Genomic DNA, 19,669 nt, shown 5'->3' with positions numbered 1-19,669 from the left:
CGAAACTGACCTAAGATGAACAATCCACTTCCATGTGTGAGAAACAAAATGGAACTCTGACTTCAATACTTGTAAACCCAAAGTTACATCCAAACCCTAAGGAAGAGGAGAAGCTGGTTTTGGCTGCTTCTGAACTATTAGATCTGGTATGAAAATGACCTCAGAATAATTCAGTGTCTCTATTTTCACCATCTACTGAGTGCTGACTCTGTCCTGCAGCTGTGTGGCTTCCATGAAGTATCAAATTTATTGTTAGCACAAGCTCAATAGTTGAGATACTACTGTTACACTCACTTATGATAGGGAAATTAAGAGGCTCAGAGCATTTAGATTAGTAACATAGATATTTTAATAAATCCATCATTAAACCTCAGCTATTTACTAAATTTTCACCCTTGGGATTGGGGGTAGAGGAAGCTACCTCTATTTAATATTTGTAAGTTTTTCTTTTATTTACTCAGTTACTATAAATATGTAGAAATAAGAAAACATAAATTTGTAAACTGAAAGAAAAAGCTTTTTCTGCCAGGTCACAAAGTAAACAAATTAGTGAAATTTTCTTCCTAATACATGTTTATAATAAATTATATCAAAAGGAATGAGAAAAATGGCACAATGTATTACAGGACACCAAGAAGAGGATGTAATAGACCTGAAAAATAAGAAATTCATCTAAAAGAAAGAAATGAAAAATAAAATCCACATCTAAAAAATGTTCGGACTTGTAAAAGAAAAACCTGTTGGAAGGGCACCTGGCTGACTCAGTCGGTAGAGCACATGATTCTTGACCTCAGGGTTGTCAGGTTGAGCCTCAGGTTGTGCATGGAATCTACTTACAAAACAAAAGAAAGTAAACTCCATTGGAGATAGGCACATTCATATACCAAAGTAATGGATTCATTTTTGGCTCTGTGTTTTTGTTTCATTTTGCCTTTGTCTTTTATTCATGGTATAATTTATATACCCTCTATCCCCAAATTATACGGGACATTCCAAATAAGCTATTTGGTGTTTATGAGCCAAATAAAGGTCTTATTTTCCCCCCTTCATTCCAGGCACACAGTCACACTTGTTTGACTTGGTATTTTTCTATTCCAACTTCCAGAAGATACTCATTCTACTCTGTGCTTGACAATTTGGTCAATTCACTGTAATGAGAAGCCTGGACAACAACGTAGAATGACTTCTAGTATATATTAACATGAATAATTAAGAAGACAATCTGCCACCTCCCTATCAAAATCATAAGATTTCAGGGTATCCTACACAAGATTCATGATTCAGAACCTTCAAATTTATGTCCTAAGCTCCTTAAAATAGTGCTCTCTCAAGAATGTGATATGGACCTTCACACTGAAAGACGACATTTTCCCCAAACAAAATCACATTGTATCAATATTTCTAATTTTGCTGGTTCCTTAATCACTTGCCTTCCTAAATCCTAACTTTCTCCAGCCCAAACAGATCATCTAATGAAGGTCCACATAGATTAGTGAATAAGAACATGGACTACAGAGATAACCTCAAACCTGGGCTTACTCATCTATACCATACATTCATTCGATCTACAACTTTTTTCTTTTTTTTTAATTCATTTTATTTTATTTATTTATTTGAAAGAGAGTGATAGAGAGAGAATGAGCAGGAAAAGCAGCAGAGGGAGAGGGAGAAGCAGCCTCCCCGCTGACTAGGAAGCCCATGACCCCATCCCAACTTCTCAATACAAAGCCGATCTATATCACTAAGAAATAAAAGTTGCCTCATTGAAACCTACTTAAATATTTATATCCACTCAAAAAGAAATCCAAGCTTACTATTCTCTTATATGATTACTTCAAAGGAAGGAAGGCAAAAGCAGAACAGGAACGAAGAGTAAGTTTGAGAACGTAGGTGGCAAAGCCATATTTTTCTGGTTCAAGTAGAACAAAAGAAATTTTTAATGCATAGAACCCCAAACTAAATTCAAAATGACACAAAGTTAAACAGAACTACTTAGAGGTGGAGGTGAATAGATTATGGGAGAAAGTGATCACTCCAAGTCAAGGACATTCATATTTGAGAGGTTAAGTATATATATGTAAGTATTTATAAATAGGAGAACATGAAAGAGCACCAAAATATAAATAGAACAGGAAAGATTATTAAAATGAGATAACATATTATTAAACCACAAATGGTACTTGTTAATTTTTATTAAGTAAGTCTTAAAAGAAAAAGATCACAAGTTAATCATAGGGCTAATATCGTGCTATTTATTATATTCTACCTCAACACTGATTAGTTCAAGGAGGGATACATGTCTCAGTAGATCAATGAAAATCACTTCAGAATTTCTGGTAAAAGACTGGAAAAGAAAACATTCTTTTTATTGGATTTGAACCTGTGAGTTACCACCTGGAAAAGACCTGACAACCTTTTCAGACCAATATGCCTGAAGCATAAAATCTCCTCCCTCTGGCTTTCAATTATAAGCACTATTAAATTCTTTTTTGGGCTTAAGCCAGAGTATTACTGACTTCCCTAAGTAATACAACTTGTCAACTTTTATATATGCTTGGCTTTCTGACTGATTAAATGAGTTGTAAAGATGATTATTTAATATAATCCTTGTTTTAAAAAAATGACAAGATACAAATTAATAAATGTAACAACAGGCTGATTCATAGCACCATGTAACAAAAAAAGTATTCTTGGGTCATAGTTAACAGGTCATCCTGATACATATTATAATACTCTAATACAAGAATGTGAAAGAGAAAAGACAGTTGCTAAAAGACAGCTGGAAAGGATTTTATTTTATTTTATTTTATTTTATTTTATTTTATTTTATTTTATTTTAGATTTATTTATTTGTTGAGAGACAGAGAGAGCCAGTAAGTGGAGAAGGGGCAGAGGGAGAGAAAATCCAAGCAGACTCCTGTTGAGCATGAAGTCCTACGTGGGACTCGATCTCACGACCCATGAGATCAGGACCTGAGCCAAAACCAAGAGTTGGGCGCTGAAGTGACTGAGCCATCCAAGCACCCCTACTTTATTTTTAAAATTTTTAAATTTTAAGTAATCTCTATAACCAACATGGGGCTCAAACTCACAACTCTGAGATCAAGAGTCAGATGTTCCACCAACTGAGCCAGCCAGCTGCCAGCTGGTAAGTATTTTAAAGATAATAAATGAGATCAGAATTAAAAAGTCTTCCAGAAAAATGCACAAGAGTTGACAACATACTACTTGAGTATTCTATCTAGCACTCCTGTTCTATTTTGCATGCTAACATTTGCCAAAATAACCTGTGAGCATATTAAAATGCCCATTCCAAGGATCCCCCTGGAGATAAAACTACTAATAGATTTGGAATAGATGACCATGCCCACCCACCTCTTCCCCACCTCCTGATGGAGAGACAGACCATTCAGGAAGAAATCAGTCTCACAGGAAAGGAAAGGAAGCTTTTCTAGGTATATGAAATATTTTTAATATCAAAACAATTGTTAAGAAACAAGATTTTCAGTCACTTCCTTGTAGTATCAACTTTCAAACTACATTTTGCAATTCATTAGAAGGGAACTACATCAATTTAGTGAGACTAGGATTATGGTAAAAATAAAAGAGAATGAAGAGTATATCATACCTACTAAAGTTAGTGTTGTTATAAAAATGTTTCAGGGGTGTGTGTGTGTGTGTGTGTGTGTGTGTATGTGTGCATGCAAGGCATGTGTGCACTGGGAAAAGATATAAGATGTACTTCTTACTAAGGGTCGCAGTCACAAAAGTTTGAAAGCTACTGGCTTTCAGATACAGCAAAAGATAAAACAAAAGAAAGGCCTAATACAGCACCCTCCAAGTCAGATAAAAAAAATAGTCTTCTATTGAACTGTGAGAAGTTCTACAGGGAGGGATCAGTAGACCTTAAAGAATGGACTCCTCTTTCAGAACAATTTGTGAGACCTAAAGGACACCTGGAGAAAAAGAAAATGTCATGAAAATAGTAATGATCAAATTTATATATCTTAATGTAAAATACTTTCAACTGGTACATTCTTTACTCACAGTCTCAGATTTCAGTGCAGGTCTTACCTGAGAGTGTCTTTTGGTAAGAAACACACTGATGTCTCCACAAAGAAATGGCCGATCTCTCTCGATTCTGCAGGCTATTTAGTCTTTCTGCTAGCCTGCCCCTGTTTAATGAATTATATTGTATTAAGTTAGTTAAAAGAAATGTTTCAGAATAGTTGGAATATTTATATTTTATACTCTCCAACCAGAGACAAATAGATAGAACATACAAATTCTAACTTATCTGTCATTAAATTGTCTTCCTAGAGGCCAACCCTCCTAGATCAGTAACCTTTTTTTAAGACTTCTTGGAAGGTCAGTTTCTCAATTCTTAGAAATACAAACTACTCTCAGATCAATTTGACTTTCTTTCTATTCTTTCCTAGTTTATTCCATAAACATATACTGATCACATCTTTCCTGTTCTACCTAGCAAAGTGCTAGGTGCCAGGGATGCACAGAAGGCAATGAGCCATGCCATGGGGGAGCCTCACAATCTGCTCACCTCACAATTTGACAAAACATATAAATTAAACTGTGGTCAGAATTGTAGTCAAGAATAAAACCTGCAAACTGCTGATAGGCAGAACATTAAATAAGAAAATTTGGGTATGGGTTTATTAATTGGACCACAGAGACAATTGAGTATTAATCACAAGCACACAGCAAGGATACCAACATTATAAAAATAAAAAAAATACAAAGAAACTTCCATGTATGGCAGGAAGATGATTCATAAAAATGGACATACTTCACAAAAATCCTTACCCATCAATGAATAATATATATAATATTATACTACTATATATTATTATACTAATATAATTATATTATTATACTAATATTTATATATTATAATTATACACTGTTATAGAATCATTATATTGTTATATATTATATGATATAATAAATATAATGTAATAAGTATTTTATATTAACATAATATAATGCTTATAATATATTAACATATATTAAAGCATATATAATATGTATCTTCGTTGAAATGTATATTATAAATACATACGAACATATATATACAAATATTTTTGATTCAGTAAACTACCTAGGGACAGAGAAGTCACCAGCTCCTAACACATCTGTGCTCTCAAGAAAAATCAGGATCAGTTGTTAACCACCATTATGACCACATGCTACATATATATTATCTCATACATGTATCAGCTCACTGATCATTTCAGTACATAGATAATATGCTGAAGATAGAAAAAAGAGATCACTTTTCTAATAATATACCTTTATTAAGAAAGAATAAACATCAATAACTACCAAATAGATGATAAAAATCAAAGCTTAGAGAGAGGTTAAGGAAATTCTCCAATATTACATAACCAGCCACATGATGAAATAAGTTGTTGAAACCAGAAAAGACTTATCATAGTGCCCAGCATTTGAACCTTCAAGAAATAGTAGTCATTGGTGTTACTGATTTTATGATTTTTACTTGCACCCTATGTTCTTTCACTGAAATGACTGAAAGATCTTATTTTTATACATATTATGTGTATTATCATACTACCTACTTTGTTTTTCTATAGACACCTATTTTCCTATGGCACTATTATTTCTGTGTAGTGTATAAATATAAATATATATACATATATATATTTAAAATTCTCATAATCACAAATATGCGGAAGAACCTCTACTTTATATATGTCTATCTGTACTTAATATATGTATAAGCTCTGCTTCATATCATTCTGCTTACAGAAAGTAACTCATTTATATACCTTCTCTAAACAACATTATAAGAGTAGGTACTATCACCATCTTCATTTTACACATGATAAACTGAGGCACTGAGAAATTAAACACCTGTGCAAGACATGTGATAAGCGGCACACCTGGATGCACACCTAGGCAGTCTGGCTCCAGAGTTCATAAGCTTAGCTTCAATGATGCATCTACTGCCTCTTAGTACTACTTAAAAAGAAACTCATACTAAACACAAGAAAAAAAGCAAAACACTGTATTCTTTGTACAATGATCTAGATAGCTATTTGTCAAATGCTGGTTTTCAATCCTACGACTGTGAAGAAAAGAAAAAAGAAAAAAAGAAAAAATGCAATCTGAAAGCAGTATACGGTTAAGGCCATATCCCCAAGTAAACTGTAGAATCTCACAAGTAAACTGTAGGAATTAGAAGATGAAAAGTAAAAAGATAGAGTAAAAATAAATGTAGAACAGTTCTCTGCATGTGGGAATATCTCGAGCCATAAGATAGAATCAGCATTTGAGCTTGCTTTTAGTCATTAGGAGGTGTGCTGATGCTTCACAGAATATCTCTTCTCTAATCCGCCCAGAGAAATTCTCATCAGATGCAACAAAACTTAGGAATGGAAACACCATGACTTCTATTCAACAATCATAATTCTAGTAAAAACCTATACGACGTTATTTTTTTAAAGATTTTATTTATTAATTTGAGAGAGAGTGCAAGTGAGAGAGCACAAGCAAAAGGAGCAGCAGAGGGAGAGGGAGAAGCCGACTCCCCACTGAACAGGGAGCCTGACCTGGAGCTCAGTCTCAGGACCCTGAGATCATGACCTGAGCCAAAGGCAACTGCTTAACTGACTTAGCCACCCAGGTGCCCCCTATACCACATTAAAAAAAAAAAAAAAAAAAAAAAAAAGTCATGCAAGCAGTTCAAGAAGGCTTTGTTTATATACATGGAAATTAACTTTTTTTTTTTTAGTTCCATTGAAGTATAACTGACAGATTTACTAAGATATTTAAAGTGTACATTGTGGTGATTTGATATACATTGTGAAAGGATTCCTCCCATCTAGTTAATTAACAAATTTGTTACCACACATATTTAACTTCTGCATGTGCGTATGAGAACATTAAAGCTCTACTCTCTTAGCAAATTTCAATTGTACAGTACAATGTTAACAACATTAGTCAGTGTGTTTTACTTTTCTTTCTAAACTAACATCAGATTTTTTTGTTCTTCAATCTGAAAAACTGTTAAATCATATCAAAGCTCAAAGGTAGTAGCCATTACTGTATGTTACTTTAAATCCTCAGAACTTATTCATCTTATACCTGGTACCCTTTTACCACATTCTCCATATATACACAACAGGCGCTGGCAACCACTATTTTTTTTTTTTAAGATTATTTATTTATTTATTTGACAGAGGTAGACAGCCAGCGAGAGAGGGAACACAAGCAGGGGGAGTGGGAGAGGAAGAAGCAGGCTCCCAGCAGAGGAGCCTGATGTGGGGCTCGATCCCAGGACTCTGGGATCACGCCCTGTGCTGAAGGCAGACGCTTAATGACTGAGCCACCCAGGCGCCCCTGGCAACCACTTTCTTACTCTATTTCTATGAGTTTGACTTCTTTTTTGTTTTTAGATTCCACTTACAAGTGATACCATGCAGTACTTACCTTTCTCTGTCTAGCTTATTTCACTTTGTATAATGCCCTGAAGGTCCATCTATGTTGTCACAAATGGCAGGACTCCCAACTGTGTGTGTGTGAGAGAGAGAGTGCACGTGCGCATGCACACACATCCATCTTCTTATCCATTTATCCACTGGCTGAGATTATGTTGTTTCCACTATTTTGAATAATGCTATGATAAACATGGGAGTGCAAATATCTCTTTGATATCCTGTTTTAATTTCTTATGGATTTATTACTGAATGGTGAATTGGTGGATCATAAGATAGTTCTATATTTATTTTTTAAGAAACCTCCATACTGTTTTCCACAGTGACTGTACCAATTTACATTTCTACCAACAGTGCACATGGTTTCTGTTTTATTCACATCTCCACCAGCACTTGTTATTGCGTTTTTTTTTTAATTTCCCTAAAGATTTATTTATTTATTTTACAGAGAGAGAGTGCACGCATGCCCACAAGCAGTGGGAGGGATAGAGGGAGAGAAGCAGACTTCCAATGACTGCGGAGCCCAAGACAGGGCTTGATCTCATGACCCTGAGATCATGACCTGAGCCAAAATCAAGAGTCAGTTGCTCAACATACTGAAACACCCAGGTGCCCACATCTCGTCTTTTTGATGATAACCATTCTAACAGATATGATTGATATCTCACTGAATCTTGTCTTACATTACCCTGATGATTAGTGATGTAGAGCACCTTTTTCATGTACCAGTTGGCCATCTGTATGTCTTCTTTGGATAAGTATTCAGTTCCTCTGCCCATTTTTAATTGTTTTGGTTGTTTGTTTGTTTATTTGTTTTTGCTCAGTCGTAGGCATTCATTATGTATTTTGGATATCAGTCTTTTAATAGATATATAATTTGCAAATATTTTCTCCCTTTCAGAAGAATGCCTTTTTCATTCTGTTAACGGTTTTCTTTTTTGGTGCAGAAGCTTTTCAGTTTGATGTAGTCTCACTTGTTTACTTTTGCTTTGGTCGCCTTTGCTTTTGGCACCAAATCCAAAAAATCACTGCCAAGATCTATGTCATGGGCTTACCCCCATGTCTTCATCTAAGAGTTTTATGGTACTGGGTCTTAAATTCAAATCTTTAGTACATTTGAGTCAATTTTTGTGTATTGTATAAGATCATAGTCTAGTGTCATTTTTTTGCATGTGGCTGTCCAGTTTTCCCAACACCATTTATTGAAGAGACTGTCCTTTCCCCATTGTATATTCTTGGCTCCTTTGTCACAAAGAAATTGACCGTATAGGCATGGGTTATTTCCAGACTTTCCATTACGTTCCATTGAAATATATGTCTGTTTTTATACCAGTACCATACTGTTTTGATTGTTACTGCTTTGTAATATAGCTTGAAGTCAGGAAGTGTGATGTCCAGCTTTGTTCTTCTTTCTCCAGATTGTTTTGGCTCTTTAAAGTCTTTTGTGGTTCCATGCAAATTTAAAATTGTTTTATTCCTGTGAAAAATGCAATTGGAATTTTGATAGGGGTTGCAACGAATCTGTAGATTGCTTTGGCAGTATTAACATACTAACAATATTAATTCTGCTAATCTATGAGAACATTTATTTTTGTCTTCCTTGATTTCTTTCATCAGTGTCTTATACTTTTCAATGTAGAGTACTTTTACCTCTTGGGTGAAATTTCTTCCTATGTATTTTTTTTTAAAGATTTTATTTACTTATTTGAGAGAGAGCATGAGCAGGGGGAGGAGCAGAGGGAGAAGGGGAAGGAGAAGTCAACTCCCTGCTGATCGGTGAGCCTGACACAGGGCTGGATCCCAGGACCTTGAGATCATGACCTGAGGTGAAGTCAGATGCTTAACCAACTGAGCCATACAGGTGCCCCTCTTCCTAGGTATTTTAATATTTTGATGCAATTATAAATGGGATTATTTTCTTAATTTCTCTTTTGGATAGTGTATAGAAATACAACAGATTTTTTTATATTGATTTTGAATCCTACAACTTCACTGAATTCATTTACTAGTTCTAACACTTTATTGCTAGAGTCTTTAGGGTTTTCTACATACAACATTATGTCATCTGAAAAAAAAAATGGTTTTATTTTTTTCCTCTGCAATTTAAATGGCTTTTAATTCTTTTTCTTGCCTAACTGCTATGGCTAGGACTTCTGGTAATCTGTTGAATAAAAGTGACAGGAGTGGGCATCGTTGTCTTGTTCCCCATCTTAGGAGTATCATGTCGTTGTAAGCTTATTATATGTGCCTTACTATATGTGCCTTATTATATGTGCCTTTTTATGTTGAGGTACTTTCTCTCTCAAATCATTGGCATTTTTTCTTATGAATTGATGTTGATATTTGTCAAAAGCATTTTATGCATCTGTTGAGATACTCATATGATTTTTCTCCTTCATTTTGTTAATATAGTATATATATCTTGTTTATTGATTTCTGTATGTTGAACCATCCTTGCATCCTTGGAATCAATCCCAACTGATCATGGTGTATGAAACTTTTTTCAATTTGGTTTACTAAAACTTTATTAGGGATTTTTGTGTATGTTGAACAGAGATACTAGTTGTAATTGTCTTATGGTGCCTCTCCCTGATATTGGTATCAGAATAATGCTGGTCTTATAAAATAACTTTGGAAACATTTCCTCCTCTCTTGTTTTTTGAAAGAGTTTGAGAAGGATTGGTAATAGTTCTTCTTTAATTGTTAGGTAGAATTTACCAGTGAAGGCATTTGTTTCTGAAATTTTCTTTGTTGGGAGGTTTTTGATTACTGATTCAATATCCTTACAAGTAATTGATCTGTTCACATTTTCTCTTTCTACCTGCTTCAGTCTTGGTATGTTGTATGTTTCTGGGATTTATCTATTTCTCTTAGGTTGTCCAATTTGTCAGTGTATAATTGTTCACAGTAGTCTCTCATGACCCTTTGTATTTCTGTGGTATCAGTTGTAATGCCTCCTCTTGGGATATCTAATTTTATACATTTGAGTCTTTATTTCATTTCTTGGTATGTCTAGATAAAGATTTCTCTATTTATTAATCTCTTCCAAAAATCATCTTTTAGTTTCATTGATCTTTTCTATTGTCTTTTTAGTCTCTATATCATACACTGACACTCTGATTTTTATTATTTCCTTTCGTCTACTAACTTTGCACTTATTTTGTTTTCTTTTTATGATTCTTTGAGGTATAAAGTTACATTGTTTATCTCAGATCTTTCTTTTTTTCTTACTAAAGGCATTTTTAAAAATATTTCAATTTAAATTCAATTAGCCAACATCATTAGTTTCAGATGTAGTGTTCAATAATTCATCAGTTGTGTATAAACCCTAGTGCTCATCACATCACGTGCCCTCCTTAATATCCATCACCCAATCACCCCATCCCCCTCCATTAGCCTCCCCCCCCCCCCAGCAACCTTCAGTTTTTTTCCTATAGTTCGGAGTCTCTCATGGTCTGTCTCCTTCTCTGATGACTTCCCATTCCCTCCCTTTCTCTATTTTCCTCTGTGCTGTTTCTTATATTCCACATATGCGTGAAACCATATGATAATTGTCTTTCTCTAATTGACTTATTTTGCTCAGCATTATACCCTTCTCTTCCATTCACATCAATGTAAATGGTATTTATTCTTCCTGATGTCTGAGTAATATTCCCTTGTACATATATACCACATCTTCTTTATCCATTCATCTGTCCATGGACACCTTGGCTCTTTCCAAGTTTGACTATTGTTGACAATGTTGTTATGAACACTGGGGTGCAGGTGCCCTTTCAGATCATTACATTTGTATCTTCGGGGTAAATACCTAGCAGTGAAATTTCTGGGTCATAGGGTAGCTCTACTTTTAATTTCTTGAGGAACCTTCATACTGTTTTCCAGAGTGGCTGCACCACTTGCATTCCCACCAACAGTGTAAGAGGGTTCCCCTTTCTCCACATCCTCACAAACTATGTTGTTTCCTGTCTTGTTAATTTTAGCCATTCTGACTGGTTTAAGGTGGTATTTCATTGTGGCTTTGATTTGTATTTCCCTGATGCTGAGTGATGTGGAGCATTTTTTCACATGTCTGTTGGTCATTTGTATGTCTTCTTTGGAGAAATGCCTGTTCATGACTTCTGAACATTTCTTGACTGGATTATTTGTCTTGGGGGTTTTGAGTTTGATAAGTTCTTTATAGATTGTGGATACTAGCCCTTTATCTGATATGTCATTTGCAAATATTTTCTCCCATTACTATAGGCATTTATCTCTATGAACTTCCCTCTTAGAACTACTTTTGTTGCATCCCGTTAGTTCTGGTATATTGTATTACCATTTCCTTTGGTATTGAGATTTTTTTTTTTTCTCTTGTGGTTTCTTTGACCCACTGGTTGTTCAGGAGCATGTTTTTCAATCTCCATGTATTTGCGAATTTTCCAGTTTTCTTCCTGTAATTGATTTCTAGTTTCAAACCACCGTGGTCAGAAAAGATGGCTGATATGATTTCAACCTTCTTATGTTGTTATGGCTTGTTTTATGGTCTAACATATGATCTATCCAGATGTTCATGAGAAGAATGTGTACTTTGCTGTTCTTAGATGTAATGTCCTATAAATGTCTGTTAAGTCCATCTGATGTAATGTCTCTAAGTCCAATGTTTTCATAATGATTTTGTTTGGATGATCTAGCTATTGTTGAAAGTGGGATGCTGTAGTCCCCTAATATTGTATTTCTGCCTTCTTTCAGAACTGATAAATTTGCTTCATATAATTAGTGTTCCTATGGTAGGTACAAGTATTTACAATTGTGATTACATAATGATCATGTTTTATTATAGTTTGTGGCTCGAAGTCTGTTTTGTCTGATATAACTATAACAACCCCTTTGGGTTACAATTTTCACAGAATATGGTTTTCTATTCTTTCACTTTCAGTCTGTGTGCTCCTTTAAGGAATGAATGAGTTTCTTAGAGGCAGCATATAGTTGGGTCTTGTTCTTTTAATCATTCAGCCACTCTACGTCTTTTGATTGGGGAATTTAATCCCTTTATATTTAAAAGTAATTGCTGATAGATATGGACTTACTATTGCCATTTTCTTAATTGTCCTCTGCCTTTTTGTAATATGTTATTCCTTTCTTCTTTTCTTTGTCTCTTCCATTTTAATTTGATGATTTCCTATAATAGTCTGTATTGATTCCTTTCCCTTTATCTTTCTATTATAGGGTTGTTGTTTTTTTTTTTTTTAAGATTTTACTTATTTACTTGAGAGACAGAGCACAGAGGGAGAGTGAGAGGGAGAAGCAGACTCCCTGCTGAGCAGAGAGCCTGATGTGGGGATTAATCCCAGAATCCTGAGATCATGACCCAAGCTGAAGACAGACTTAACCGACTGAGCCACCCAGGCACCGCCTATTACAGGTTTTTACTGCGTGGTTACTATGAGGCTTATAAGACATCTTATATTTATAACAGTCTATTTTAACCTATAACAACTTAAGTTCAAATGCAGACTCGAGCTCTATATGTTTAGTCTCCCCTGCTACAATGTTTTTGATGTCACAAGTTACATCTCTTTATATTGTTTAGCCATTAACAAATTTTTGTATAGATTAATACTTTTGTCTTTTAATCTTCATATTATAAGTGATTAACCCACCTCCATCACATCATTAGAATATTCTGAAATTAACTACATATTTGTATTTACCAATGAGATTATACTTTCATGTTTTCCTGTTACTCATTAGGGTCCTTTTATTTCAGCTTGAACAAGTCCCTTTAACATTTCTTGCAAGCCTAGACTAGTGTTGATGAACTCCTTTAGCTTTTGCAGATGTGTAAAACTCTTAATTTCTCTTTCAGTTCAGAAGGACAACTTTGCTGGGTAGTGTATTTTTGGTTGGCAGCTTTTTTCCTTTTAGCACACCGAATATATCATGGGACTCCTGCCTGCCTGCCAAGTTTCTAATAAAAATCCACTGACTAAAAATCCATGGTGGTTACCTTGTATATAACTAGGTGATTTTCTCTTGCTGCTTTAAAAATTCTCTTCTTGGGATCCCTGGGTGGCTCAGTTGGATCTGCCTTTGGCTCAGGTCATGATCCCACGGTCCTGCTTCTCCCTCTGCCTGCCATTCCCTCTGCCTGTGTTTTCTCTCTCTCTCTCTCTCTCTAATAAATAAATAAATAAATAAGATCTTTTTAAAAAATGAAAATTCTCTTCTTTAACTTTTCATAATTTAATTATGTTTCTTGGTGTGGGTCTCTTGAATTCATCTTATTTATAACTCTGTGGACTTCTTGGATCTAGATGCCTATTTCTTTCCCCAGATTAGGGAAGTTTTCAGCCATTATTTCTTCAATAAGCTTTCTGCTCCTTTCTGTCTCTCTTCTTCTGGACAACTGTAATGCAAATATTCATCCACTTGATGGTATTCTTTAAATCCCTCAAGGTATCTCTAGTCTTTTCCATTCTTTTCTCTTTTTGTTCCTGTGTTTGGATGAATTCCACTGCCCAATCTTGGAGTTCACTGATCTTTTCTTCCAGCTGATCTAGTCTTTTGAATTTTTCTGTAGTTACTGTATTCTTTTCAGGTCTGTGGTTTCTATTTGGTACATTCTTTTATTTTCTATCTCCTAAAATTCTCACTTTGTTCATGCATTATTCTAACCATGGAAAACATCTTTATGACTATTATTTTGAACGCTTTGTCAGACAAATCACTTATTTCCATTTCATTAAGATCTGATTCTGGAGTTTTTCCTTGTTCTTTTTTTGGAACATATTCCTGTTTCTTCATTATCCTTGATTCTCTGTTTCAGTTTCTATGCATTAGGTAAAGCAGCCCCCTCTTCCAGTCTTCATAGAGTGGTCTTGTGTAGGAGAATGAACCTTATTGTTCAGCCTGCCCTGAGCTCTTAGTTGTCTCTCAAATCTCTGCAGAAGTCAAGGCTGCCTTCTTTGCTCTTAGTAGCTCCCAGTAGTTGTGGGTGCCAATACCTATCAGTGTGCCAAAGGGTAGGATCTCAGTCAGCACTTAGATATAGGCTGACTGAAAGCTAAACCCTTAGTCAGCAGCTTTTAAAGTATGCAAGCAGACTTCTTTCAGGAAAAGACTGGGAGCTGGGCATTTTTTCCCTGCTCCCTCTGCTCTAAGTCCTCAAGAGATAACCAGGTAAGATCTGCTTCTTTATTTGCTACAGACCTGTGGGACCCACAAACCACAAGTCCCCCTAGCCATCAGAGCCAGGAGATCAAGAGAGGTACCCTCTAGGAGACACTGAAGATCTACAGTGTGCACAGAGATGTCATCTGACCTCCCTGATCTCTGGGGAGGATGAGAGTCAGTACCTAGGTGTGTGTTAAATTAGAAGCCTGGTCCTCAGGCAGCAGCAGCTTTTACAGTACACAAATAGCCAGCTTTCAGGAAAAGACTGGAAGATGGGTGTTATATACTCCCTCTGTGCTGAGCCCTGGAGGGAAAACCATGGCAAGTCCAAGCCAGGTTAAGAACTATTTCTTTGTTTGCCTTAGTCTTGGGGTCTTGTGGACACAAGCCCTATTTCAGAGCTAGGTGTTTTGGGGTTCATCTCTCCAGTGAAAGTCTTAAAAGTTGGGGTGCTAGATGCTGGGTTCAAACTCTTTGCTCCTCATGGAAAACTAGGGAGTTATGAGTTCCCTACCTATTGTATGTCAGTATGCCAAGGGTGGGATTTATGGCTGGAGTGTATCTTACCCTTTCCTACCCCTTTCAATGTGGGTACTTTCTAATTCATCCAATGTATAGGAATTGCTCAGTTTCTGGATTTTTTTCAAGAGGAACTGCTTCATGTGTAGGTACAGATTTGGTGTCTTCATGGGGAAAGTGAGTTCAAGAAGTTCTTATATTGCCATCTTGGATCAGAGCCTCAAATCGACTCTTCAATATAGTCAGCAAAGTTACTTAGAGATAAAATTCAGAACACCAATGGAGAAAAAATATTCACTAAGCAAGTTAAGATATTCTAATTATCTTTTATATTAAAAAAATTGATTGGTAACCTATCTGAAAAGATTCCTGGCATCAATTCAACAGGGCTAAGCATTTCTACAAAAACAGTATGAAGTGAAAAAGAATAAAGATTCAAAAATATTCCCCCCCAAAAAAATATTCCAACATTTCCAGGAAATAAGCCTATTAAAATATTTTAATAAGCTATATAAATAAAGAAAAAATAATTTAAATAAATGTAGTATAAGATTTTCAAGTTTTGCGGGGCGCCTGGGTGGCTCAGTCGTTAAGCGTCTGCCTTCAGCTCAGGGCGTGATCCCTGCGTTCTGGGATCGAGCCCCACATCAGGCTCCTCCGCTGGGAGCCTGCTTCTTCCTCTCCCACTCCCCCTGCTTGTGTTCCCTCTCTCGCTGGCTGTCTCTATCTCTGTCAAATGAATAAATAAAATCTTTAAAAAAAAAAAGATTTTCAAGTTTTGCTTTCTGTTAGATAGAATAGACATTGTAAAAAATAACCTGATGATAAGAATGGAGAAATATGGCTTTATTATTGAAAACATACTTAAATATAAGACCAATTTTTCATTGACTTTTATTAGTTATGACTTAAACAGAATGAAGCAATGAATCAAAGAGATAAAAATCAAAAAACAACAACAAAAAGAAGGCCCAAAGAGATTGAGTAATATTTCTCTATGGGGCAAACCAAGGGAAAGGGCTAGTGTTCTTCAACCTTGAAATGCCAACAAGTACTTAACTAGATCCTTACTAGTGAGCCATTACCAGGTTAAAAACAAACAAAAACCAACAATTATTTTAATCACTCGTCTATTCATTCTAGTTAAGAAAAATCTATTACTTACACCTGGTTTTTTTTTGTTTTTTGTTTTCCTTAGCAGCAGTTTATTTCTCAGGTACTCTGTTGTCCTTCTATGACAAAAGCTGGTGATCTTTTACTGTAAGGATTATCAGGACATCAGTATTGTCGGCATTTTCATAAGAGTTCACTTCAAGAAACCAAATATTTAATGCAAAACTTTCTTTGATCATTATTAGACAGCTAAGAGATTTTCCTCTCTAAATGCATGATGCTCTAGTGCTTTCATTACAAAGCAGCCTATGAATCAAAATATGTTACCCTTTTCCCTGCTTCAGAAGGAGGTCAACAAACCAGTTTAGCAAAGCTGGCTCCTATTGTCAACAGTCTTCTTGTTTGAATGCCTGAGACTGACAACCCTAATCACATCAAACTCATTTTTAATATTTCAACACATTAACTTTAAAGGAATGACCACAAAACAGACATCCCTCATTTAATTATCACTTAGAAATCACAAGAAAACAATCATTTGCATATTGCTGGAGTTGCTTCAGCAAAAACTCTATGTCCTCAACTTCTTTGAATGTTCCTTTCATCTTACTCCTCCCCTGAGGACTCACTGGCAGTGACCCTAAACTGCAGCTGCCCTCCCTTCCCTCCTTTCCACCCAGTGGACAGGGAGGGCCAGGAAGAGACAGTCTTGCTCCTCACAAAGGCTTCCAGTTCCCTTATGCTCCAGCTGTGAAGCATAGGAGAGGAATAGTCAACCCCTACCCAGAGGCAGGCACCTTCAGGGCTGTCCCACCCATCCTTTGGAGGCTTGGGCTTTAGGCTACCATTCTTGTTGATTTCAGTGCCTCCCCATTCCATGAAGTCCTCCTCCACCTAACCTCAGCCACTCATCTGCCCCATTCATTCTCTAAGTCTTGAAATTACAAATTGCTTCCCTCCACTAACTCAATTCTGAGCACCCATCATTCTTACCTGTCTAGCTTATTGCCTCTAGTATTAGCACTTTAAGTGTTTGACCAACCTCTTCCCAATCTAGAATAGGCTGGTCCTACCCCCCATCTCTTTGTACTCCACACCCTGCCTGTTCTTATTTCCTACCTTACCTGGTCTAGATTTCATAGTCCAATATTACAGTCACTACATGGAACTTTTATTGACTACTTTCATTGTACTCACTGTACAATCTCAAGCTCTGCCTGTTCCACATTTGCAGCCCTATAGTTCAATCCATATTGACTGGTTGATCTCAAACTCAAAATGACAACTCCCAATAGAACCTTATCTTGCCAAACAATCCCAATGCACATCCCTTGTCCATTGACTCCCCCACTACAGGACTATGTATCTACTCTCTATCCTCATTCCTCCAATGCCATCTCCTTGTCATTACTCTCAGCTAATGAAAATAATTTCCATTTCACTGACAAAATGGAAGTGATCAGAAAGAACTTGAGTTCCCACTGCCATATATAGCTACCTGCAACCTGAATCTGAGGAGACTCTGCCCTCTGTCCACAGATGACTGTCTATGCTCCTGACCCAGCATACCCCTCCATTTGCACACTCCTGTCACCAAATCAGACACAATACCAGTAGTTATCCTTTCTTTCCCCTACTGAGGACCTTTGCTGTCAATATACAACATGTGCTATAATTCCCACCCATAAAAAAAAAAATCTCAATCTCCACATTCCTTCTAGTTAACAACAACTTCTCTACACCTCCTAAAGCAAAACTCCACCAAAGAATTTTCTATTCAAGTTGTCTTCAGTTTCTCTTTTTTCCATTCTCTTTAAACCCACAGCAGTCTGGCTTAGCCCAACCATAACACTGAGAAAGCCCCACATTCCTTGCCCTCCACAGTGCAACCCAGCAGCATCCATCCCAGTTGGTTGCCCTTTTTCCTTCTCAAAGACACATCTTTACTTGACTTCCAGGACACCACACTCTTTAGATTTGATCCCTCCCACAGCAGCCTCTTCCTCTGGGCCCCAACGACTGCAGAATGCCTAGGGCTCAGGCCTCACAGAGAGATATTCCTTTCAATCTGCATTTGATCTCCTGCAAACTGACCCTGCTGGTGCTTTAAAACCATCTGTACATGGGAGCCTACATCTAGCACCAGCACTGTCACTGAAGGTCAGAACCATATCCTATTCAGATATATAATGTACAAATGAACATAGTCAAAAGCCTCATGATTTCTTTCATCAATGTTGTATAGTTTTCAGGGTAGAGCTCTTTCATCTCCTTGGTTAAATTTATCCCTATTTTACTGTTTTTGATGCTATTGTAAATGAGATCATCTTTTTAATTTATTTTTCTGTTAATCTGTTGCTAGTGTATATATGGATCTGCTACTGATATTTGTATGTTAATTTCATATTCTGCAACTTTACTGAATTCATTGATTAGATCTAACAGTTTTTTAATGGAGTTTTTAGGATTTTTTATATACAGAATCATGATGAAAAAAATGCAGAAAACACAAATATATGGAAAGATATCCAATGTTCATGGATTGAAAGAATTGATATTGTTAAAATGCCCACAACTACCCAAAGCCATCTATAGATTCAATGCAATCCCTATCAAGATTCCAATGGCATTTTCACAGAAATAGAAAAAGCAATCCTAAAATGTGTATGGAACCACAAGAACCCCAAATAGCCAAAGCAATCCTGAGAAAATACAATGAAGTGGGAGACTTCACACATGCTGATTTCAAGCTATATGATAAAGCTACAGCAATCAAAACAATATGGTACTGGCATAAAAACAGACACGTATAGACCAATGGAAGAGAATACAAAGCCCAGAAATAAACCCATGTATACAGAGTCAACTAAAATTTGATAAGGGTGCCAAGAATATCCAATGGAGAAAAGACAGTCTCTTCAATAAATGGTGCTGGGAAAATTGGATATTTACATGTAAAAGAATGAAACTAGACTCCTATTCTTACACTACTCACAAAAATTAACTCAAAGTGGATTAAAAACCTAATCCATAAAACCATAAAACTCCTAGAAGAAAATATAGAAAAAAAGCTCCTTGACATGGGTCTTGGCAGTAATTTTTTTGGATGACACCTAAACCACAAGGAATAAAATGAACAAGTGGGACTACATCAAACTATAAAGCTTCTACACAGTAAAAGAAATAATCAACAAAATGAAAAGGCAGCCTACAGAATAAGAGAAAATATTTACAAGTCACATACTTGATAAAGAGTTAATATACAAAATACATAAAGAATTTACACAACTCAATAGCAAAAAAACGAATAACCCAATTTTTAAAAAAATGGGCAAAGAACATGAACAGACATTTTTCTAAAGAAGATATTTAAATGACCAACAGGTACAGGAAAAGGTGTTCGACATCACTAA

General features: G+C 35.9%; 1 protein-coding gene across 5 annotated transcripts in view; it reads right to left on the bottom strand.

Annotated features, from left to right (window-relative positions):
- Positions 1-19,669, bottom strand: part of SPIDR (scaffold protein involved in DNA repair) — a 478,698-nt gene that overhangs the window by 313,477 nt on the left and 145,552 nt on the right. For all 5 annotated transcript variants that reach the window (XM_057307780.1, XM_057307781.1, XM_044390348.3 and 2 more), the window contains one exon: positions 4,075-4,175. In XM_057307780.1, the coding sequence (XP_057163763.1) occupies positions 4,075-4,175 (101 nt within the window). The remainder of the gene's footprint in view (positions 1-4,074; positions 4,176-19,669) is intronic.

Source organism: Ursus arctos, unplaced genomic scaffold (assembly GCF_023065955.2).
Source record: "Ursus arctos isolate Adak ecotype North America unplaced genomic scaffold, UrsArc2.0 scaffold_6, whole genome shotgun sequence".
Lineage (NCBI taxonomy): Eukaryota > Metazoa > Chordata > Mammalia > Carnivora > Ursidae > Ursus > Ursus arctos.
Note: the sequence above shows the minus strand (reverse complement) of the source record. Positions and strands in the feature narration are given on the sequence as shown.